The sequence below is a fragment of the Pocillopora verrucosa genome, chromosome 3, assembly GCF_036669915.1.
Source record: "Pocillopora verrucosa isolate sample1 chromosome 3, ASM3666991v2, whole genome shotgun sequence".
NCBI classification, from domain to species: Eukaryota; Metazoa; Cnidaria; class Anthozoa; order Scleractinia; family Pocilloporidae; genus Pocillopora; species Pocillopora verrucosa.
In genome coordinates, this window is record NC_089314.1 from 24438549 (window position 1) to 24464280 (window position 25732).

Consider the following 25732-nt stretch of genomic DNA (forward strand, 5'->3'; position numbering starts at 1 on the left):
ACGAGATCTATCTGAATAATATACGTCCGCAATACGTAACCGGCTTCAAAAATAGCTTGGATGCGTGGATCATCGGAGCGCGTAATGTTTACCTTAGCGTTACAAAGTAACGTTAGTTATAAAAGGAAAAAAAGGGCATTTTCTTTATTTATAGATATCTCGTTCGTTGTTCTTGACATTGCCGTTACAGTTTCTATTGAGAAAAATCTCTTAAGAAGGATCCTAAAAAATTATAAAAACATCTATTTACTGCGCGAAATCCATGGAATGGAATTCTGGCTTAAAGGAACGTGTTCCTCGTTTGCCTGGAAAGTATTGGAAGGCAACCCGAGCGCAGACTTAACAATTTATAGGTTTTCGGCAAAAAGTTGAGAAGTTTGCTGGAGGCTTTACGAAAGTTACATTTAATAACTTTTAATAATAACTCTATATTTAATAAGATAAAAATATACTATAATAGTGACTTTCATACCGTGAGGTCTGGGTTCTAGTTTAAGCTTGTAACGACAACTAAACAAACATGAGGTTGTGAATGGGATTAACCGACTAGCGACAAAGGGCGAAAAATACTACCGACTACCGACAAAACGAGAAAAAAATTACCGACTACCGACAGAAAAAAAATTAACCGACTACAGGCATGGGCCGACATTATCGATATTTGTTTTCAGAAAGATGAGATCAAAACAGCATTTTGTATTTTTTCTAGTTTACAAAGTAACCACATCAAAGGTAACAATAGAATTTCTTGTCATCTTCTTACTTTTTGGCCGGAAGAGCGCGGAATCATTTTGCAGAACAATTTCCGGTACTCGAGCCCACGAAACCTCCCGCTGTAATATTTCAACCACATTGTTTGTTCATACGGTCCAGCCGTGTCAGCATGAGTGGAATCATAAAAGTGATAGTGAGTTTTTTCCGAAAAGGCGAAGAAGTCGCAATCGAACGCCACCGTAGCCGAGTTCTGGTTGACAAAGATAAACACACACAAGAGTATTCGAATTTAAAAAACATCTGACAGAATTTTTGGGATTGAATGAGCAAGCTCTTCAATTTGGGGTTGGTACTTTCTCGCTGAAGCTCTTTCGCCTGGCAAAATCGTCCACGGGCAAATGCGAGAACTTTGCTTTAGTAACAGATGGGAAGTGGCAACTAAAACTGCCAAATATAATATCTGACGAAGGCAGCAGTGAGCTCCACGGTAAGTCGTAGAACGCTCTATTAGTCTGAATAGTTTTCAAACATGTCCAGCGGAGTGTAATGGTTACATCACTGTGGTAGTTCTGTAGTTAAGTTGTAAGATTAAATATTTATGTTGTTCTCTACTCGTTCTATTTTTCCCATTTGCTGTTTTTCGTGAAAAGAAAATTTGTGTTTTAGAAACGAGCTAACTAATAAAAAAATATCCCTTATAAATAATATTAGTGAGTAAAGTGGTTTAAATATAAGTTTCCATCTGTATTTCTGTGTAATGAATAACGCAACTTAACAGCAACAGTTTCGCCTGCAAATCGTTGTATTTTATTTCGGTTGTTAGAATACAAAAATTTTCTAGATTGACAATCTGTTGTTTATCGCATTTATAATTAAAAGAAAATAATACCATATTCTATTGGTTAGTCTCCGTGTTATGTCTTGTTTTCCTTTTAAATATCCATTCTACAGCGCTCAAATTTGTTCCGATGTTTTATAAGTCCAAGACCAAGCCAATTTTCTTGGCTTGGTCTTGGTTCAAGTGGCTATACGAAGCAAGAATATTTCTCAGCTCGAACTTGGATATTTGAACATTGGTCTTTCGACATTTGCATATGGTTAAACTGCGGTGTCCCAAGCGATAGTCGTTCATGGTCTGGAAAAAATTGTCTCGCCCTCGCCACAATGGATTCCATATGGTCCAGCTCTCATCGATGTAAATAAAGGCACAAGCGCCCGCGATATTACAAAACGCCGGTTGCTTATTACAGCAACTCCATTGCAACACAAACGCTATTAATCCTGAGTGGTGATATTTCTGTGAATCCGGGCCCAGTACAAACAGCGACATCAAGCACCCAGAAGTCAAAACAAAAAACAAATTCCAAGCGTTACATGACGAAATGTGATTGCTGTGAGAAGACGATAAAAAGAAATCAAGCAAGCATAACTTGCTGAGCTTTTATTGGCTCTTTCCACCTGAAATGTTCCGGCCTGATAGCTTCTTCCTCTGGTTATGCATTAACTGTCTGGGATTTACCCTGCCCTTTTACAAGTGCTCTGACGCGGAAATGTTGGATGATACGCTCGATTTCTCCGCATCTCTTGATCCTGGACTTGATATTCATCCGCTCTGCTCTAACTCAGGCCAGTTAAAAATAATGCATCTTAATACTCAGTCCATGGTTTCGACATTTAATGAGCTTTTACTCACTGTCAATTCATATCCACTAGACATTGTAGCATTGAGCGAAATCAGCCCCACCAATATGGCGCAAACATGTGCATGTCACGGCTCCGTTGAAATGGTCTCCTCTTACAATTGCTTTGCTGTCTTCTACTTGGTCCTGGCCGTCTTGGAAGGGAATAGAATGACCTTAATTCAGAAACCGAGCAAATGAGACCAGTGTGTATGTTTCTGATATCATCCATTGCTGCAAATCGCCGCCATCTTGTAAATAGGTGTCATATTATCATCCTGAACAACAATGTCCCTACGGCTTACCCTGGGATTTTCGTAGATGCACCAAAAATTCAAAAATGGTTTTTTTTCCCCCTCTAATTCGTTGATTGGCGAGATATTTTAGTGTTCTTTACGCTCAGGTGTGTGAATCCCTTTTTTCCCGCCTTTCCAGGAATTTTTTTCACTTCGAAAAAAAAAAGTAGGGTCATCAGCAAAAAAACTCTAATCGGCCAGGTTAAGCCGAAAAAATTGCTCTTTCGGTACCCTGGGACTAGAAAAGGAGTTCTAAACACTCATACGTATTAGACTAACTACCCTGATAAAAAATAATCGATTTTTTTAATTATGACAAAAAAGTCTAGTAGACCTTCATACCAGGGACAGGATCTGGTGCTCGGAAAGTCACTTTCACTTTTTTTTTAGGGTTGGAGTAAGGGTTAAGTCTATAAATCACAAAGAAAAGAAGGGTATTGGAAAAAAATTCCCCATATTTCTAATTAAATTTCCCGTGCACTGTCCAAATTTGGTACAAAACGATAAAATTGTCTTTGATTTAAAAATGTTTAAACATTGAACCAGCTTTTTTGATGGCTAGGGTCAACAACCAAACAAACATCATGTCATTTGCATCATTTATTTTCATTTAAATAACATAAAAATCACGAGACATATACAATAACACTTTAGTGGAAATCGTCCTTTTCGGGCTTACTCTTACATTTATTAAGACTTCCTTAATGAAAATAGTGTAGGTTCATCAACAAAAATGACAACTTCTCAGAAATTGCTCATAATTTTGTCTAAATTGATTAAAACGTTGTGAAAAACATACAATGTATTGTCCATACGTCCTAAAGTGTTTCTGTGAAATAAATATTTCGTAATATTTAAACTTACGGCTTAAATTTCACTTCAAAGTAGATAATAACGTCTTATCTTCAAAACATACAACTTTGAGAGAGAAAAAGCCGAAACTAACAACCTCCAGTGTAATAACTTTCAAACGTCCTTAACAACAATTGTATAACGTAGTCCACTTCCAAAAATGGTCTCTTTTAGCTAAAATCTGAATTTTTTTACTGATTTTTATTCAAAGGTGTGCATTTTCGCCCTTCACTGAGTTCAGTCTTTGGAAGTAGGCTCATCAAGAAAAATCAATTTTTTCATTTAATTTAATGTTTTTCGCTTATTGGTGCAATTTGACAGGTCTAAAATATTAAACGGTGCATATATTCTTCTCCCATATAAAAAAAATTCACGTTACCCTGATATTTTACCTGGTGATATCCATGGGAAATTCTCTCTAGGGCAGCGAAATGTAGGCAAATCAGCAAAAATGTAGGCCTATTTAGAAACGCTCATATTCTTCTTAAATTAATTTTTAAGCGTTTTCCTTTACACATAGTAAAGACTAAGAGTTCAATATTCATACCCTTTTGTCTAGACAACTGTAAATTTCAAAGTAACAGTGAAATGTACATTTCAATTTAGACAAAATCCTTTCAACCAATGCTATATAATTCAGTAATGACTACATGAGGTCACTTCTTCTGCAAGCCTTCAAACCGTGAGTACACGCTTTTTTTGCTCCGTAATTTATACTATTTGGCACCCTTAAAACCCTACGCACAGGCAATCTTTTTTTGGGGAAAGAGGTGTAAGGTGCTCGGGTGACTTTCTTGGACATTCTTTCCCCATTGCAGAGTGAATATCCTCCATGATAAGGGTAACCCTGAAAAAAAAAAAATACTTCTAAATTGTTAGCGTCACGGTAAATTTATGACACCAGTGAACTTAACTGAACTCTTGATGATGCCCATCCATTTTAAAGACACCTGACCAAATAAAACACAAATTCTCACAAACTTCTCATAACAGCACCTAACATAAAAGACAAAATAAAGAACTCTGAAAATACTTTTTCAACAGCTTTCTAACAACGACTAACATAAAGAATTTAAAAAAGATCTTTTCAAAGATACCATTTAGACCGAGTTAGACTAAAATAAGACGCACATATCTAATTTGGAAAACGAGGTAGGCTCATCAACAACTGCCGTAGGCTCATCAACCACTGCAGTAGACTCATATACAACGGCCGTAGGCTCATCAACAAAACGAAGGCTCATCAACAAGGACCCCAGGGTCAACAACGAGGATCATAACCCTAATATTTGTCCCCCACGGTCGACGGTGCCCACACCTAACCCTGGTACACTTAAACTTACCTAACTTCTTTGGATTTTAAGATATGGCTCTCCGCTTTTGTACTCAGAAATATCGGGAGTTGCTTTCAATGTGGTGCAAGTTTGGTTGTATTTGGTTACATTAGAAACGAGAACTGACTGTTCGATTTTAGCGATGTGGGCACTTTCAACCAAGTCATGGTTTCCAACGAAACATAGCTAAAAAACCCCAATATTTTGCGATCACGTGATTGAAATGATAACTAACTTATCCTCAGATAACCCTGAGATAACCCTGCTATTAAGGAAACTCGAAAACTTTAGGCCAAAAAAATGCCGTCCAGGTATATGTATAACATTGCACTCAATGTCCTTGCGAAAAAATTTTCGACCTAGAAGACACACTAAAATTAAGTCACAAATGTAACTCTGCTAACTTTAGAGTTAATCCCTTGAAAAAAATACACACTTATCCTGTGTAGTTGAAATGCTTCTTGTTCAAAAATCATGTGATTTGGCCGAAAGCTTTTTGCTATACAACGCGAAATATACCCTAGAAGGTGTGAAAAAGGTCATGTGGGCACCTTCCCCATCTACGTTTTTTGCATTTTACTCACTCCACTTTTAACGTGACAATGCGCTTTTTAGACCATGTATTGTTTAATAGCGTGCAAGTAATCACAGAAAGTTAGAAGTCATTAACCTTCTTTTGCCGCTGGGCTACAAGTGATTAAAGTTTGGGTAATGTGGGCACCTTCAACCAAAATGAATTAAATTTTATTTTTTGTTTTAATTTTTTTTCTCTACGAAAATGTAACTTTTTAAGACAAACTAAACCGCATTTTAAAGAAACGTCATTCAACAAAATAATAACGGCATTCCAAGCAATTTCTACCTTATTTAGAAAGTTATAGTGCTTTAAGGAAAAGGTTATTTCACTAGCAGCTAAGATTTTCAATTTTCAAAATAGGCACATTGCAACTGCTATAACTCTTAATGTATACTATAAAACATTAAGTTATCCTTTGAGGACCAGCAGCAACGGCAGCACAACACGTACAAAAAGTTTTGAATTTGTAGCTCAAAGATCAGTGAAGGTGCAGCCTTAAAAGGGGTTGGGTTACTATATACATAGGACAATTTTAAGTTAAATTTCAATAAATACAGACAGGTCGCATTGACAGGTTTAATTCTTTTGTGCAAAATATTGCATTATGGCTGGTAAATAATCACAGGAGGTTTTAAGGAATTAACCCTCGGCCGTTGCTCAGCAGCTAGCTTTTCAATTTTTCAACATGTGGGCAAATTCGACCAAAAGAGCAAAGGAATATAAAATTCTTAATTTTGCTGACTCAGCAACAAAATCGCTATCTTTTAAGAACATTAGTCAACAGAACGCACATTTCTACGTATTTCTTGCGAAACCTCGTCAAAATTGGCTGTAATGGAAATTTTTTACGAATTTTTTTCATTTACCCTTGGAGAGATATATTTCAGTGCCCACTACATGAGGACCCCTTTCTCGGAAGTTTTCCAGCGGTGAGTACACGATTTTTGTGCTCCATGATTTTTACTATTTGGCACCCTTAAAACACTAGGCACAAGCAATCTAACTATTGGGAAAGGAGTATAAGGTGCAGGGGTGGATCCAGGGTAGTTTACCTGATTTCCGGAACTCACTCAAATTTTTTCCGACCTAGTTAAATGTTGATAAAAGTACTTTTGGAAAACACTCTAATTTCCCTTTGGAAACTACTGATACTTTTGTGGAAATCACTAAACGTCTTCCAGAAATAAACCATCTTCCTGTTTTACAGTTATTTATTAAAGAAAATACGTTTAGAATGACTAATTTCGTTATAATTGCGGTCATGAGGCGTTCGGGAGCGCTCCGGATCACGCGCTGGCCTTTCGAGCTTCGATTACACCTCGGAAACCGTCGGAAGCCGTCGGAAAATGTTCGTGGAGCCAATCTTTACGCAACCGGTGGGTGTAAGTCCTTGTTATTTGGTGACAATAACAGGCGGAACACAGTCAAAACCCCTCACGATTGGCTAGCAAAGATTTCGTCATCGGAACTCACTCAAAACACTCTTCTGATTGGCTAGTTGTGTTTGGAAACTACCTTGGAAACTACTGACAAAGTATAAAAGGGGCAGTTCCTCCCCCAGCGGGTCTCTTTCGTTGCTCCTACAATACAAGTACTTTTGAACTTGCTCAGGGGTTAACGACGGAATAACAATTTACTGTTAAACGTTTAAAAAATACTAGTGTTATGACTCGCGGAGATCCTGTTTGTCAGAGGGAGGATTGTTCTCCCTTCGACATTGGCCTAGTTTTCGACGAGATCCACAACTACTCGCCGCATCAGAAGCTGGAGTTCGTCGAAAACGTGTGGAAACCAGGTGAGCTTTTTGATTTCCCCGTGTCAATGGAAAATGGAAAATCTCGTAAGTTTGTCTCGGGCTGGCTGAAAAGATTTCCATGGCTAGCTTACTCCAAATATTTCGATGGAGCATTTTGTTTAGCTTGTGTTTGTTTTGGAGTTCAGTGTGGGCGAAACGCTAATAAGTTAGACAAATTATTGAAGTCTCCTCTCACAAATTGGACTTCGGCCGCTTCTCGCTTAACCAAACACTCGCTAGGAAATTGTGAAATTCACAATTTTTCTATGACTGCTATGAATGATTTCAAGAGAATGATGCAAAGAGGAGCTGTCCCAATTGACCAGCAGTTAAATAACATAGTTCAACAGCAAATCGCGAGAAATCGGGAGATTCTAAAGTCCCTTTTCAAAACTATTATTTTCTGTGGGAAAAACAACATCCCACTCAGGGGGCGGAGAGATGATGATCCCACTAATGCTGCCCTAACCGGTAATTTCCAGGCATTGCTAGAATTCCGGGTAGACAGTGGTGACCAAACACTGCAGCAACACCTGGACACTGCACCCAGAAATGCCACATACATTTCAAAGACCATTCAGAATGAAATGATAGAAACTGTTGGTGCTCACATTTTGAATGATCTATCACAGGAAATAAGAAATAGTAAGTATTTTTCAGTTATGGCAGATGAAGCTGCTGACATTTCAAATAAGGAGAATGTTTCTGTAGTAATAAGATTTCTGGATACAACTAAAACCATCCGAGAAGAATTTATTGGGTATTACATTTGTGAGGAGGGATTAACAGGGGAGGCTATCAAGGACATTATAACTGCAGCTGTAGCAAACTTAGGATTGACAATGGAAGACTGTCGTGGGCAGTGTTATGATGGTGCAGGCAATATGGCTGGAAGACTAAATGGAGCCTCCTTATTGATCAGTGCAGAACACGAAAAGGCAACCTATGTCCACTGCATGAACCACAGGCTTAATTTGTGCATAGCAGACACTTGCCAATTGCCAATTGTCAGGAACATGATGGATATTGTGCGCAAGATTTCTAAATTTTTTAACAACTCTCCCAAGCGTCAACAACATTTAATAGCCAAGATCAGAGAACTATTGCCTCGGGCAAACCATACTGTTTTAATTGATGTGTGCCGCACACGATGGATTGAACGGATTGATGGAATGGACCGCATAGTTGAACTTCTCTACCCAGTCACAGCTACACTTGAAGACATCTCACTTAACAGAAACAGCCCTGGAGACTCAACCTGGAATCCAACAAGCAGACATGATGCTCAGTCCTTAATTAATGCAATCAACTTTTCCTTTATTGTTTCTCTTGTTATTGTCAAACATATTTTGGGATTAACTAGACCACTCACAGTGAAGCTGCAACAAAAAGCAATGGATCTTCTAAAAGCTAAAGATGAACTTGCTCTTTTGAAATCAGTCCTTGAAGACATGAGCACTGACATTGATAACAGACATCATAATCTCTACCAGGAAGCAGTGACCATTGCAAGACAAGTAGCAGTCCAGCCAGAAATGCCAAGGATAGCCCAGAGACAAATGCATAGAAATAATGCTCCTGCTGCAACTCCTGAGGGGTATTTCAAGATCAATCTCACTAGAGTTTTTCTTGACCATGTACTCCAGCAGCTCAACACCAGATTCCAGGATGATGTATTTGTTTGCTATAAAGGTATTTCGATTATTCCCTCTGTTTTACTAGCTACTGACCCTGCCTGGAAGGCCAATGTTTTGGAATTTTGTAACCATTACAGACAGGACATACCAAATTATGCAGGATTACAGGCAGAGCTTTTGTTATGGGAGAGATTGTGGAAGGGGAGGGATAACAGAGGAGATATTATTCCTGACAGTTTGGAGGCTACACTGAAGGATATTGACAAAGATGCATATGTCAACATCTATTCCATGCTGAAAGTCCTGATCACAATTCCAATTTCATCTGCATCTTGTGAGAGATCCATATCATCCCTTCGGAATCTTAAGAACTATTTGAGAAATACAATGACCCAGGACAGACTGAATGGATTGGCACTGATGCATGCCCACAGAGACATGGATTTTGACCTTCAACGTATAATAGATTTATTTGCTGAGTTACATCCTAGGAGAATGAGAATGGCAAACATTTTGTAATATTTTTTTGCACCAGCTGTTTCTAGAGTACTTGTGAGTTATGTTCTGTCTGGGTTATGGCCTTTAAGTCTCATAATCCTTAAACTGATGGAGAACAGTACAGAAGCTCAAATTGGTGCCTGTATAACTTTTTTCAACTCATTTCAAGGTTATTTTCTATTTTGTTTTACTTGTGATGATTTTCCATTGACATTGACATTGGGTTTTCATGTTAAGCTTAAATGGTTAACAAACATTTTCACTGAACTCAACCAGCTTCACAGCAATTCCCAAGGATGAAGAAAGGCTAGTATTATTTCAAATTATCACTTTACTTCAATTTGTATATCATTTTATGATTCTTATAATTTATATTTTTCTAATAATTGTTTTATTTTTTGAATTCCAGCTCCCAACACAGGCTAACCATCCATAAAGCCCTTCTCTCTCTCTCAAATTCTTTTCTGTGTTGTGCTCCTATAAATGAAATGAATAAAAGCCAGCTCAGGAAATGTTGTTTTTAGTGTTGCTAAACATTTGGATTTATTGAGCCTGGCTTTCATTCATTTCATTCATTATAGGAGCACAACACAGAAGAAATTTGAGAGAGAGAAGGGCTTTATGGATGGTAAGCCTGTGATCCCAAGGATGAAAAAGGCAAGTAGATTTTTATTATCAATCTTTAAACTATATCATCAATTGTGCTTGTTTTTCTTTTGTTATCAAAAACACTAACACTTGGTTCGTTTTTTTTTCTCCACATCTTGATTTTCCTGACTGGGAGGTGATGTTTTCCAGTGTGAAAAGTCTTGGTGATGACTTGGCCTACCTGAAAACACTATATACACTGGTTTGCACAGTAGCTAAAGGTGGAATATTTGTAGATCAGAGTGTTTCCTGTAGTACTTTCAAGAAAAATAAATGTTTTTTGCCTTTTTGATTACTTGCTTTTTTAGTCTTTTGGGGGCAATTAAATTTTCTAAAAATGCATGAAATGGCCTTTAGAGAGCTCCAAATTTCAAATTTTCTCGGGGGGGGCATGCCCCCGAACCCCCCTAGCAGGAGTGGGTCCTCGGGTGGAAACTACTCACTCAAAATCCTGGATCCACCCCTGAGGTGCATGAGAAACTTCCTAGTACATCTTTTCCTGATTACATGCGGTTGCTTCTGCGCAGGCTTTGGTCAAAGCTTAAGGGTGCAATTTGACCATGCATTATGATGTGGGACCTTGTTATTACAACTTCAGGACCCTGTAGTGATGTTGTCATGTTATATTGTGCTTACTACAGTTGTAAGAAACCTTTTAGTGTTGGTTGTGTTAAAATCGCTTCGTTTGTTTATGAGTTATGACGTCATTTGTGTCAAATTTTCAACTGCTAATATCTTTGCAACATTTTAATTTTATATCAAAAAAATTACACCTTTAGTTCACCTCAATATAAGGCAAAGGCATTGCAAATTTGAAAAAAAAAACGGTTAAATCCTTGCAAAGTTGCCATTTCCACAGACACCATCAAACGATCATTTCTCAAATGCTGCATCACGAACGCACTTGATGGCACTGAAGACGACATTCTCTGGGAAGATATGGATGAAAGTGATCCGCTTGCCGACAATGATGGAGTGGAGTCAATTGTAGACGAAGAAGGTGAACTTTTCTATGCTGGTGAAGAGGAAGTTTCCGTCCTGGATGTGAACGAACAAGAATACCGTGACATTTTTGGTGAAAGTGACATTGATGAAGGTGATTTCAATGGATTTTAATTTTGATCGGACAACAATGAAACTTTGCTGTGTAGCTTTTATCGATTGAAAAGTTCATCACGGAATGTATATTAGTTTCATGTAAATATTTTAATAGTTGTTAACAGATTACAACTTGTTTATGATTTTGGTGAACGTGTATACAAGGGTTATGCTTCACTTTACTCGTGTTTCTACATGTAAGGACAGAAACTTGTTCGAAAAAATTATCTTTAATTAACATTATTTTGTATATAAAATGTTAGCGAATAGACGTTTCAGTTTCTAGTTTGAACATTTTCACGTTCGTGTAGGAATTATTGCACAAATAAACTTGACTTTCAGCTGTTGTTGATTTCAAACTTTGCTTTATTTATCCCGGACACCACTCGGCGCTTTGTGTAGTCCCAAGGGAACGTAGAAACGCAAGAGAATCAGCGGGTCCCAGTTAATATAGAATCAGTGGGAATGACAACAACCGGGAATAGTATGCATGTTTCGACGGGAAATTCTGTCGCGTTACAAACCGCCCAAGCCCATAAGGTCATAATAGTCTACCTAGTAATTACGAGCTGAGTTTATCACGCATGAAAGGTCAGATTAGGAAGCTCAGAAAGGAACCGGAAATTTTGGAGGAATATAATGAAGTTATCAAGGAACAGTTAACATCGGGGGTTATAGAGAGTGTTACGGAGTTAGAAAGGGCAGATAAAGTTCATTACATTCCCCACCTTGCAGTCGTACGCAAAGAAGCGAGTACAACTAAGGTTCGTGTCGTGTACGACGCTTCTGCGAAGCTGGGAAAGGGAGGGACTTCCCTCAACGATTGTCTGCATGTGGGACCATCGTTAAACCCCTTACTCTTCGACATCTTAGTAAGGTTTAGGGAGAAAAAGGTAGCGTTGGTAGGAGATATTGAGAAGGCATTTCTCAATATCGAGGTAGCTGAGAGAGATAGGGATTGTCTTAGGTTTTTGTGGTGCGAGGACATACATAAGCCGGAAAGCAAGATTGTAGTTTATCGCTTTTGCCGCGTAGTTTTCGGATTGAACACCTCGCCATTTTTGTTGAACGCCACGCTGAGATACCATATCTCGAAGTACAAAGATGAAGACCCCGAATTCGCAAGGAAGATGCTCGAGGGGTTTTATGTGGACGATCTGGTGACGGGCGAGAAGAACTCGAGCGCCGCGTTCCATTTGTACGAGATGTCAAAACAGCGAATGGCAGCTGGAGGCTTTAGACTGCGAAAGTGGATGACAAATGGCAAGGCGTTGAGAGATCGCATCGAACGGAACGAGAGTAACGCAACTAGTGCGCGAAATGAAGAAGAGGAGACGTTCGCCAAGGTCACGCTTGGCACGGGAGCCGAAGTAAGTAAGAGATGTCAAAAAGTTTTAGGGCTTTCGTGGGATTGCGGAAAGGATTGTATCGAGTGTAGTTTCAAGAAGCTTGCTGACAGGGCGCGAGAAATGAAATTGACTAAGCGCAATTTACTGAGTTTGCTGGCTGGGTTATTCGACCCCTTAGGAATTATTAGCCCCATGATTGTTTGTATGAAAATTCTTTTCCAAAATCTTTGTTGTGAGAACCGGGGCTGGGACGAGGAGCTTGAGGGAAATTCAAGTAGAAATTTTCATGAGTGGATTGCGGACCTGTCCAAAATTGAGGGAATTTCGATTAGTAGATGCATCTATGAAAGGCCAAAACAAGAGGTTCTCGAGTGTGAGCTGCACGGGTTTGGAGACGCGAGCAGTAAGGCTTATTGCGCTGTAGTTTATCTCGTCTACATAACAAATGAAGGAACTTCTGCGAAACTGTTAACTTCGAAATCCCGAGTAGCGCCACTGAAGAAGTTGACCATTCCCCACCTAGAGCTCATGCCGGCAAGGATCTTGGCACAACTCATGGACACAGTAAAGCTGGCCCTAGAATCTCAGCTCAAGGTTAATTGTGTCAGATACTGGTTGGATAGCAGCACAGCGCTTTGTTGGATCCAAAACAGGGGGGAGTGGAAGCAGTTTGTCAGACATAGAGTGAACGAAATCTTGAAGTTGACGAACAAAGAGCACTGGGGACATTGTCCTGGCGAAGAAAACCCAGCGGATATCAGTTCGCGCGGAGCCCTTGGATCAAAACTCAGAGACCACAAACTGTGGTGGTGTGGACCGCAGTGGTTAACACAGGGAGAAGAGAAGTGGCCAGCAACTGTAGAAGACATCCGCACTCCCGAAAGCGAAGAAGAATTGAAAAAGACGACCAATGTTATGGTTGTGCAAGTTCAGAGACCGCCTACAGTTGCGAACCTTGTAGACATCAATCGTCATGGATCGTTAGGGAAACTGCTCAGAGTGACCGCATGGGTGTTGCGTTTCATCAAAAATGCACGTCCAGATCAAGACCAGACAGTCAAAAGAAAGGGAAGACTGAAAAGAGAAGAATTGGTTCAGGCCGAAGGCGAATGGTTGAAAGTGGCGCAAGCAGATTTGAGAAGACAAGGAAACTTTCAGCATCTGGTGAGTGAGTTAGGGTTAGTAGAAAACGATAGAATTCTTAGATGTGTTGGAAGATTGGTTAATTCCGATTTAGAAGTCGACGCGCGCAGAGCAATTATTCTCCCAAGAGACCACGCTTACACGACATTGGTGATACGGGACTGTCACGAAAGGGTCTTGCACAGTGGTGTGAGAGCTACGCTTGCAGACATGCGCTCTAGGTATTGGGTTCCGGAGGGTAGACAATGTGTGAAAAAAGTGTTGCGCAAATGCGTGACCTGCAAGAAACATGAAGGAAGGGCATTTAGCACACCCCAGACTGCAGCACTACCAGAATTCAGAGTGAAACAAGTGCCAGCGTTTTCGAAAGTAGGCGTAGATTTTGCGGGACCATTGTATGTCAAGGCAGCAACAGGGGGCGTGCGAAAAGTTTATATTGCTTTGTTTTCATACTGCGTAACCAGAGCAATCCATTTAGAATTAGTCGAAGATTTGTCAGCCGAGGCATTCAGGCGAGCGCTAAGAAGATTTGTAGCACGACGTGGAACGCCGACCTTGATTGTATCCGACAACGCGAAAACTTTTCAGGCGACCGAAAAAGCGCTCAATGATTTGTTTTATAATCCAGAGGTAGCAAGCGAACTAGACAGAAAGAAAGTCGAGTGGCGATTTAACTTAGAGAGAGCACCCTGATGGGGAGGGTTTTTCGAGAGAATAGTTGGGAGCATAAAAGCGTACCTTAGAAAGGTGTTGGGTAACGCAAGACTAACGTTTGACGAGTTGCTAACCGTGTTAGTAGAGGTAGAGGGAACTCTAAATTCCCGTCCACTTACGTACGATTATAACGAGGTAGAGCATGAAGTTCTAACACCTTCACACTTAATCTTTGGTAGAAGAATCCAGTCTATGCCAGATGAGATAGCTGAAGAACCAGAAGAAAACGAGAGTAGTTGTTCAGAAAGGTTTCGTTATTTGACAGTGAAGTTAGCACATTTTTGGAAGAGATGGAGAAACAAGTATTTAGTCAATTTACGTGAGTTTCACAAAGCAAAGGCAGGAAGTGTAGTCAAAGAAGTTCAGACAGGTGATGTAGTGACAGTTTAAGAGGAGAACAAAAAGAGAGGAGAGTGGAAAATGGCAGTAGTAGAGAGTCTTATTAGAGGAAAAGACAATGTTGTAAGGGGAGCGAACGTAAGAGTCATTGCCAAGGGTAAACCTGTGCGCAATTCTAGACCGGTTCAAAAATTGTACCCCATCGAAGTAAAAAGTGTCACTCAAGGGAATGACCAAATTGAGCAGAGGGTTCAACATGAAAGAAATACACCTCTTAGACGCAACCCAAGCAGAGCTGCTGCTTTAGACTCTAAATGGAAAACAAACAATATGCTTGACTCGTAGGCGAGTCAAGGGGGGAGAGTGTCGAGAACGATTTCTTTATAATTAATGATTAATGTTATAAATTGTCACACAAACAGCACGTGGATAAATCAACACATATATCTGGGCACACCTTAGACTTAATGATTACTCGTTGCTCGGATTCATTTCTTACAGCCAAACCTATGACTGACTACTTGTTTTCAGACCATTTTACTGTTCTTTGCGATCTTGCCTTAAGTAAACCATCTCCCAAAACTGAGCAAATATCATATAGAAAACTGAAGGCAATCAAGATTGAGGATTTCAAACAAGATCTGTCTACCTCTGGGCTTTGTAATTACAGTCCAGATTCGCTTAACAATCTCGTTAAATGCTATAACGATACCTTGTCCCAAGTGCTCGAGAGACATGCTCCACTTCAATCCAAAGTTATACGATCTCGACCTCTGGTTCCTTGGTTCAATGAAGATATAAAAAATGCTCGCCGTGAAAAACGGAAAGCAGAAAGAAAATGGGGACGCTCTGGCAAACACGACGATATGTTGTCATACAAAAAGATCAAGAATACGACAAATCGATTAATTAACGAAGCTCGAAGCCAATACCATCATGACTTCATTAATGATGACAGTTCAAACCAAAAAAAGCTCTTTGCAGCTGCGAATACTCTTTTGAATCAAAGGAAAAAGAACACTGTGCTACCACCTTGCGATGATAAGCTTGAATTAGCTGATAGGACGGGCTCGTACTTTGTTCAAAAAATCACTGATATTGGTACAAGACTCGACGTTATGGCTCAAGATCTTTTCACTGACCCGCTTTTAAACTGTACATTGTCACCAACCCCCAAATTTAGTAAATTTACAGCACTTTCTGAACTCGAAGTACGGAAACTTATCGAAGGCAGCGCAAAGAAAAGCTGTTCTTTTGATCCGATGCCCACCTCACTGGTTTTTAGCTGCATTGATGTCCTGCTTCCCGTGACCACAAAAATGATAAATCTATCCCTCGTGGATGGTGTGTTTGCTGATGTCTGGAAATGTGCACTTGTTAAGCCGTTGCTCAAAAAAGCTGGTCTTGATCCACTTCTTAGTAACTACAGACCTGTTAGTAATTTGCCATACATATCGAGGCTCACCGAAAAGGCGGTGTATAATCAACTTCATTTACACATGATAGACTGTTTATCCAGAAATGCAATCATCTTACAGAAAAGGACATAGTACCGAAACAGCGCTTCTTCAAGTTGTTAACGATATCTTAATGAAGATGAATTCACAAGAGGTCACTCTTCTTGTCATGTTGGATCTTAGTGCCGCCTTCGACACTGTTAATCATGATATACTAATCAAACGTCTACACGAAGAATTAGGTATTGCTGATTCTGCCCTGAGCTGGTTTGAGTCATATCTCCATAACAGGATGCAAAAAGTCGACATCGAGGGATCGATATCTAGCCCATTCGATTTAGGCTGCGGAGTTCCTTAAGGGTTGTGTCTTGGACCGATTCTATTTATTGTATATGCATCTAAGCTCTTTAAGATCATTGAACACGAGCTTCCTTGTGCTCATTGTTATGCTGATGACACCCAGTTATATCTGAGTTTTAAACCTAATACTACATCTCAAGGCCAAGTCTTGCAAGCAATGGAGAACTGTATTGAAAAGATCAGGAAGTGGATGATTCATGATAGACTGTTAATTAATGATAGCAAGACTGAACTGATTTTAATAGGCTCCAAACAGCAATTATCTAAACTACAGCCAATCAGTATCTCCGTTGGCAACTCGGTAATTAATAATAGCTCCGAGGTTAAAAATCTAGGCTGTTAGTTGGATGCTAACCTAAGCATGTCTAAGCATATTACAAATATTTGCAAATCTGCATTATTTTATCTTCATAACATTGGAAGCATCAAGAAATATTTACACAAAGACAGTCTCCATACTTTAGTTCATGCGTTTATAACGAATAGATTAGATTATTGTAACAGTCTTTTGTATGGTGCCTCAAAGGAACTGATAACTAAAGTACAACGTGTACAGAATGCAGCCGCAAGACTGCTATTGAACGTTGGAAGGTACTCGCATATTACTCCTATTCAATATGAGTTACACTGGCTTCCAATCCAGGCTCGCATTAAATTTAAAATTCTTCTACTTACTTTTAAAGCGGTTCATAATTTAGCTCCGTAATATATTAACAGCCTTATATCTATTAAATCAAAATCTTCTTATTGTCTTTGATCTAATGACGGTCTTTACTTAGAGCCCCCTAAGGGTAAGATGCTGAAGACATTTGGAGATCGGTCTTTTCAGGCAGCAGCACCATACTTATGGAACAGACTTCCTCATGAAATTAGAATGATTAAGTGTTTGGATAAATTTAAAAAAGCTATTAAAACGTTTCTGTTTAATGAAGCTTTTTGTAATCATTAACTCAGATATATTACATTAAAATAATTTATTCTTATATATTTTTAGCTACCATTACTATTGTAAATTTTATTTAGATATATAAGGTTTTTAATTTTTATTCAGTGTAAAGCACTATTGATCTGTACATGTAAATAGGGCTATACAACTAATAAATTATTATTATCATTATTATTATTACAATGTAACGAAATACTAGACTGATCGTAACGCGAATAGGAAGATTTCGTGACATGATATTTCACAACGTTGTAAACAAAGTTCAACACTGATTTGCATGCGTACAGTGAACTAAATAAGGGAAAGAAACGTAATTGTGAAATTGCAACTAAAATAGGGTATATTACAATACTTTGGGATTGGGAATTTACTGAACTCGTGATTGTGGGAAAATTACTTTATTTCGCAACTAGAACTGTAAAACGAAGTAGCACTGAATTGTAAGGGCAGATTGGTTTTAGATCGTTAGAGTGTTAGTATGTTCAGATTGTCAGGCGTGATGGAAGAAAATAAACGCGTTTAGAAAACAAAGAAGTATACAGTCCTCTTGATTCCGCGACAACTACACTCAGGATTGTGAATGAGTTGTGCCTGGCAATAACAGATTGTCTACAGAGGAGGGGCCATCCTGCTAGAGAGAGATTTGTACCTGACATCGATGGGCAGGATGTCAGTTCTTCCCTTCTTGAAGAGCTACGCCAAATGGAGCCTTGGCTAAATAAAGTGGCAAGTTTGCGCAAATTTCAAGAAGAGACGGAAGAGGATTGTATGGCTGATGTTATAAACGATCCGACCTACCATCCTGAGGATGAAGAAGGGGCACAAGGACGAGGACGATGAGGAGGAGGAGGAGGAGGAAGACGACGAGGACGACGTGGAGCCATCAACATCGGCCAGACGTCCCGTAAAGGTGCCGTCCTCCAAATCGGGCAAACAGCCAGCAAAAACAGCCAAGAGCCATCAACATCAGTCAGGCGTCCCCTGGAGGACCCTGCCTCACCTGCATCCAAAAGGACGAAGACGACAATGGAAAAAAGCGACACGGACTCTTCCACAAAAAAACGCAGGTCACACCACAAGAAATGCAAGTGTCCTTCCTGTAGTAAAGAAGTGTTTGACCTCAAACGTCATCTGCGCATGCATGTAAAAAATGAAGACATCGACGAAGTAGATGTTGACAAATCTTTCAGCATTGCTGTCAACACAACCAAACGTCGAGGTCCCCGAAGACCAGGGAACAGAAAAGGTCTACCACTGAAATGGTGCCCGGTGGAAGATTGTTCCTATGTGACAGCACATTTACGAAAACATCTGATGAACAACCACCGCGTAAAAGCTGGCACATATTTTGACAACCTACTGAAAGAGGCTCGACTCTATAAGGGGAAGGAGGAAGTTGACAATTTGCCTCTAGTAAAGCAAGAGCCAGAAACAAGGTCTCTGCAACAACAACAACCAGTGGACAAAGAGCCAGAAGTGTCAGTGGAAGAAGTAAAGGAAGATCAAGAGGAACCCTCTTCATACTTGGAAGACGAAGATTATGAAGAAGATCAACTTCAAGAGCAGTACTTCACCTCGGCAAATCCCAAGACCACTCGACACAAGTGGCTAGTGTTGTTTTATCAATGGTTGAATACGGCTGATGCTGGCCGAAAGAAAGATTGTAATCGGCTTCAACATGCCTCACACATCCGTCTGATGCTTGAAGACCTACAGCCTGGTGGGGACGGGATAGATGTCCTATCTGCAGACGAGGGCCAAATAGTGTGGACAGACTGGGTAGATGTGAAGTTGTTGTTGTTGAAGTCTGGGACCATCAATGGATACTTAGGAACTTACGAGAAGTTTCTTCAGTTCGTTGTAGAAGATCGAGTGCGTGTAACCGAATATCCTCCAGTCGACCCGGAGGTAAGGAGGATCTTCATGAATACAATCCCTAAGCTCAAAGGCTGGAGGCGAACAGTCGATTTAGAGGGTAGGGCTGAAACCAATCAACGTCGAATGGACGAATGTACATACCGTCTTACCACTGACGATGTGAAGGCATTTCTCTCCTCCCCTATTTGTGTGAATGCCAGGAAGATCTTTGACAAGGCGAACGACAAATACATGTTGACAGTTAACAAAATGTGTGAGGCGAGGGACTATCTGATAACTATGATAAGCTTGAAGACAGGTACCCGTCCTGGGGCGTTGGAGAATCTGAAACTGCAAGAGTACTCCCAAGCCAAAGCAGACCCCAACACCAGTCACAAAGTGCTGTTGGTGCCTCAACACAAAAGGCAAAGTGATGGTCCAGCTCCTTTGGCCATCGACAAGGAGTTGGAAGGTCTCTTTAACATCTTCCTCTGCGAAATCTATCATCAGTTTCCAGCTCCTAGAGGTCCTACCATTTTTCTTCGAAACGATGGAACCTCGTTTCAGTTTGGAACCATCTCAAAACGTCTACCAGAATTCTGGCGGAAGAGTAACATACGCCCAGATATTAGGGTAACAGCTACAAACATCCGGAAATGGATTGTGACAGCTTGCAACATGAAGAAGAAAGAAGGTTATCTCAGGGAGGACCTGACCACTGTGGCAGCATCTGCCATGGACATTATCTCGAGTTGCACCTTGGCAGTTGAAAACCCAACCACCACAGCCAAAACCACAGACAACAGTGAACAGTCAGTCATGTCTGAGAAAGGAGAAGCACATGACCCTAACACTGACTCATGTGAGGTCGTCAGTCCCCCATCAGCAGAAGAAAGGACTTCGCAAGAACCACCCGTGAACAGTCAACAGCCAATGATGTCTGACAAAGGAGACACACGTGACCCTAACATTAACTCATGTGGGGTCGTCAGCCCTCCATCAGCAGAAAAAGGGACTTCGCAAGAACCACCGGTGAACAGTCAACAGTCAATGATGTCTGACAAAGGAGAAACACATGACCCTAACACTGACTCAAGTGAGGTCGTCAGTCCCCCATCAGCAAAAGAAGGGACTGAAAAAAGCACCACTAGGGAAGAAATTGTCAGTTAATCAAAAAGAGGCAATAGAGGCATTATTTGGAGATCTCATCCAATCCAGCATCCAGATCTTAAGGAGCGATGTAAAAGAGAGGATGAAAGATAACATTACCCTCAGAACCCTTCTTCCATTTCCCGGCATGGTGAAAAAAGTGGTGGACCGGATCCGTTCTCTGCAACTTTTACAACTTAGGGTTAGAGAACCAACTGTGCAGCCTCAAGACCTCCCAACCAGCTAACCTCAAGAGGCAACCCAAACAGCCGAATCAGTAGCTTCCAGCTCCTCCATAAGGATGGATTAGTCTCCAGATGAAACTGATATAATCATGAAGCATTTTGGGCACATAAAGGAGCATCCGAAAAAGAAATTAGTAACCGAGGCATTTCAAACAATTGACGAGCTGATACCATTGCTGGAGGCAAAAGACTTGCAGCGCTGTTACAACAAAGTAAAGAACACCCTAAACAAATTACGAAAGCAGCAAAAGTGAATTTTTCAAAGTGGACCGGATTCTTTAGTATTTGTATTCTTCTAGTATTAGTATTTTCTGAAATTTTGTGCTTTTTCGTCCTCTGCCTTCCACACAGTACAGAAGAGCAGTGCGTGTGTTGGTCAGTTCTGAGAGTGGCAGAGGCGAAAGTGAAAAACGAGTCATTGAAGTCCTTTAGTGTCTTGCTTTTAATTTTGTGATGTTGTGACGTGTAATACTTTCCTCTGGACTCTGCTAGTACTGTGTAAGCAATTTGTCAGGGATAAAACATGAGCCGGGGTACCCAACCCCCGGGGATTGCCCCACAAATTGCTTACCAGTTTTACCTTTGTCTTGCTCCTCTTCTGCCCTCCAGACTTCTTTCTTATCGACCACGTCACCTGATGAAGACTTGCAGAAAAAAATCGACCTCATCGCCTAATGAAGACTAGCAAAGCACCTCCTCTCACAGTAGTCCTACCTTGTCGTGGTTGAGAGGCTTGTGTGCCTTTATGAACCTTAGAGCTCTGCCTGCCCCTGGTAGGGGAATCTCTCAAGGGGAGAGGCCATACTAAAGGGACTACATAATTTAAAAATTTGACCCAAAATCGTGGGGTTTTAGTATTTTTCCATAGTCTTAAAATTTTAATTGCTATTGAAAAAATTATAATAAATTTGTCAGTCCATCCTTCTGACCTCATACTCGGCAGTTAAAAGTAAATTGTCACGTTCTCGTCGTTGCAATTATAAAAATTTACAATTTTTTGCTGAGTCAGCATAATTCGAAAAACGTGTTTTTGACGGCTGTCAATCAAATTGACAGGCATCACTGAGGTAATATAATATACCATAACGTAGAAATCGTCATAGTCTATCACAGTGCTAAGTTTCAGCTTGCTGGCTTCTATTGTGAATTAATTACAATTTTTTAACTACCCTTATTAGAATACATTTGAGTGAAAACAACATGCAGTCCCCTTTATTATTACTCCATTTTATTTCTTTATTATAATTTACCTTATTACATGAAATTTTCGCGACATGTTAATTTCGCGATTTGGAGAGTCGCATATTTCGCGACACCTTATTTTCGCGATTTTGCGAAAATTTTGCATTTTGACTCACTTTAATTTCGCGTTTTTGAGTGAGACAATTTATTTCTTTGTCAATGTTATTTTACATGTCCTTGAAAATTTGATCAAACAACTTAATCCACAATGTCCAAATAAACAGAAACGCAGCTGATTATGTAAACAGTAACAAGAAAGATGTTCTCACAGCGTCTAGAAGGCACGGTATGTACCTGCCCATGCTTGAATGCAAGTCACGTTATTACTGGTCAATTGACCTTAATATCCATTACATTAAATATTCCTTTCTGCTAACTCCGAGGAAAAAAATGTTGCCATTTAGTTGCACGACTGATGCCGTTTAATCGTTTGCGTAAATGTCTTGATACGGATCAACAGGGGGTAGCACTTCTTTTCCATTTAAAACATCCTTTATTCCGGCTTTTTCCCATCCTTTCAAAACATAAACCTTTCCCTCAGTGCTGGTGAAAAAGTTATACAACTCTACCAACCAAGTGGCATGGATTGGTTTAAGGACCGATAGTTTGAGATCAACATCGACATCTTCAAAATTGATTCCACTATCCACTTGTTTGTGGACTTCTGCGGAATACCACGTCGCAAACTTGTTCTTGCAAAACTTCTTGGCCTGTCCATTGACCATTAGATCCAAGGGTTGAAAAAAATGTGTCATGTTAGCTGGGACAGAAATGACTTCTATATTCAGCGAGGAGAGCTTCGAGCAAACCTTTTGCGTTTTCTGACCTCTGAAGACATCCCAGATAAGAAGCGCCTTTTGAGATCGTGGAAGGCCAAGTTCCTTGCGTTTCTTTACCATGTAGGGATTGATTACAGAATCTATAAGGCCTATTGTTTCTGCCTCGTTTGAATAGTGCTTTGGGTTTTGGCTGACACAAAAGCTCTTGGGAAAACTAAAGTTCCGAGGAAGGCTAGCCTTAGTTTTACCCTGGTATATAATTTGCAACGGGAGAAATTCGCCAGACAAAGAAATCACAAATGTTAGAGTGATGTTACGCTCATCTGTCAAACCCTTGATTGGTACAGACTGAGAGTTTGTTGCTGCCATGGTCATTCGACCCACTGATACGTAAGAACTCAGTGTTTGATCAGCATTAAGAATAAGTTCTGGTGGAATATTGTGTTGCTTGATGCAATTGTCAATGTCCGACAGGTAAGTGAGCTTGCATTCGTCGTAAACTCCTCTTGGAACTGGTGGCTTGGTTGTTGTGCCTGCACGCCGGGAAAAGTTGCAATGCTTGTAAATAGATTGAGTCCATCCTCGTGTGGGTGTAAATGAGAGGTACTTGTCACGCATTGACAGATTGCTGCTAATCAGTGCTTTCGCAGCAGCTGAAGCGACGCTGCCGTTCACTACACCACCTCTGGACCTGAGGTTTTTTAAGAATGCGATCAGTTTGCTGTCCAGCTCGAGAAGGAACGGTGGTCGCCCACGTTTCTGCGTTTCAAGGGCCGTAACCAGTTGAACGTTTCCTTGTCTTGCTTGTGCAGAAAGTTCCTCTCGAAATGCCTTTTTAAAGGCACGCACTGTGCTTTCTTTTAAGCCTGGAAATTCTTTAATAAAGCGTTCTAGGGTTTTTTTTGTTTCCATTTTCACTTGCGAACTTCCCAATTTTTGCGCGATCCTCGCCGCTGTATTGAAAATATTTTCCCCTTTTTCTCTTAGGATGTTGATTTGGTTGCAAAATCTCGGCGGGTCTTGAAAGGTTTACAAATGCGGCTGCGGTTTCCCTGTGTTCAACCACTCCTAAATTTGTATCCTCCTGCCTCGGTATATGTGATTCAAGTATTTCTACCTCCACCGAATCTTCAGGCGAAGGTTCTTCTCTACTGAGAGAGAAGCCGAACTGAAACAAAGACATGTAATGGTAGTAGACGAACACTCATGTGTAATTTCTACAGAAAACACGTGTAGTTGTAGAATACTGTAAATGCACATTGATTTCACGTGGTCGGCAGGGATATGTGATCGTCAGCTGTCAAAAAACCGGAAATACCTTAGATGTTTAAACCTTGAACCCTGCTAGAGTAAGACACTTTGATTTTGGTGATGGCTTCAGTTTCTGGTACTCTCCAATATTCCTTTCCCTGCGGCCTGAGAGGCTTTCACGTTTATAAAGAGATTTGGAAACCTAAGGTTGGAGACGTTCTTTCCTGCATCCATGTCTTAACCTTACAGTTCCATCAGCAAGTTTCTCTAGAAAAAAAGTTTTATTTTGGCAGGCTTCTTCGATAGTCATGCCTGCTTTGCTTAAAGGAGATTTAATTTCCATCCCCCATTTTTCGTGAGTATCCTTAATGGTTACAATCCTGTCTATGCTTGCCCCCAGGTATGGCTTGTCCTTGGACACCAGTAGCCCAATTTCCTCAAAAGTAACATCAATGCCATTCTTTTCCATTTCCCTCATGTAAAGGGTCACTGCCTTTGCTTCACTTTCGATGCCATATTGAGTAGCATCTGTAGTAAAATTCGAGTAGAGGATTGATTTCAACTTATTTGAAGGTTCCACTTTGTTCTTAGCTGCTTTTCCAAAGTTTGAAGCTGTCAAAAGAGATTTCCTCTTTTCAAACCAAAGATTGTTTTTGTTTTTGTTTTGTCCTTGAAATGTTCTCTCCGTTTCATCTATCTCTTCTTGAGTGATTGTTAAGCTGGAAACATAGGAATCAACCATAGATTTAAAGCGCTTAGTAGCAATATCGTAACTGTCTGTAAAAGGCACAGACTCTGGTGCCTCGTTTGTCTCTTCAGGGTCTGACTCCTCTACACAGTTTGACTTGATGTCATGGAACAAAAAAAATGAACTGGCAGGGAGACAATTTTGGAGACTTTCACTTAAAATCTTGAAACTGTTTTCCTCTCTTGTTCGTTGATTGGGTGATCTTGGATCAAATTTTATAACCTTCGACTGAAGACGAATATTTTTCTTACCAAATCGTATCTTTCTGATTAGTACTTGGTCGAGAGGTTTAGCTGCAACGCTTTGGTTGCGGGGTACAACCCACACAGACAGCCGCGATGTGCATGACAAAGGCTCGGCATGCCTTTGTAATCCCCTTCTCGTAAAATCTTCAATCGCAAACAACACTCCTCCAACGTGGTTACATTTACCTTTTCCGGATAAACCAAGTCCAGCCGGACACGTGCATGCCGCTCGCAAAATATCGCTCTGTGGTGAAAGCTCCACAACAACTCTGTAGGGATTTTTTTTCATTGATGGAACTACACTGGCTTTCACGTAGGTCTGACCTTGAAAGACTTTGCTTTCCAGCCGTTTCACAGTTCCTTCAAAGAAAAATTGGTATGATTTTAACTTTTTGTAATGTGTGCCCTTCAACAAAATATGGCGGTACTTGCGTGTTGACACCACAAGGTAATCGTAGAGCTGAATGAAGTTCAGTTCTGGAAGCTGTCGCAAGTCTGTTGACCATCCAAGAGCAGAGATTCGTCTCATTGTTTCGTCATATTTGAAATGGCCACTGTTTTCACCACAGTTTTCAGCAGTTTGCTGGGTATTATCGACCGACCACGTCTGTCATAAGCAATGCATACACTTTCAGAACCAGGTCCGCCTTCATTCAGGTCCGCCTTCATTCAGCCGGCATTTTCGGAATTGCTCTTCAAAATATTCCTCAGATCTTTGATTGTGAGCCTCTGTATATCCTCCAGCGTCAAAATTTCCTTGTCTTTATATTATAAAACCAT

The 25732-nt window shown here is 40.3% G+C and overlaps 2 protein-coding genes and 2 pseudogenes across 2 annotated transcripts; 3 read left to right on the plus strand and 1 right to left on the minus strand.

Moving 5' to 3' along the window:
• The first annotated feature begins 7117 nt into the window (after nucleotides 1–7117).
• LOC131777311 (52 kDa repressor of the inhibitor of the protein kinase-like) lies at nucleotides 7118–10012 on the plus strand. The gene is made up of 2 exons (XM_066163605.1): nucleotides 7118–9688; nucleotides 9792–10012. Exon 1 carries the CDS (start codon nucleotides 7118–7120, stop codon nucleotides 9401–9403), a length of 2286 nt encoding a protein of 761 aa, XP_066019702.1. The 3' UTR covers nucleotides 9404–9688; nucleotides 9792–10012.
• Nucleotides 10013–10969: 957 nt separating this feature from the next.
• On the plus strand, nucleotides 10970–15018 carry LOC131773551 (uncharacterized; annotated as a pseudogene).
• A 164-nt stretch (nucleotides 15019–15182) lies between these two features.
• Nucleotides 15183–16223, plus strand: LOC136279667 (uncharacterized). The gene has a single exon (XM_066163606.1). It carries the CDS (start codon nucleotides 15183–15185, stop codon nucleotides 16221–16223), a length of 1041 nt encoding a protein of 346 aa, XP_066019703.1.
• Nucleotides 16224–24161: 7938 nt separating this feature from the next.
• LOC136279668 (uncharacterized) lies at nucleotides 24162–25732 on the minus strand (annotated as a pseudogene).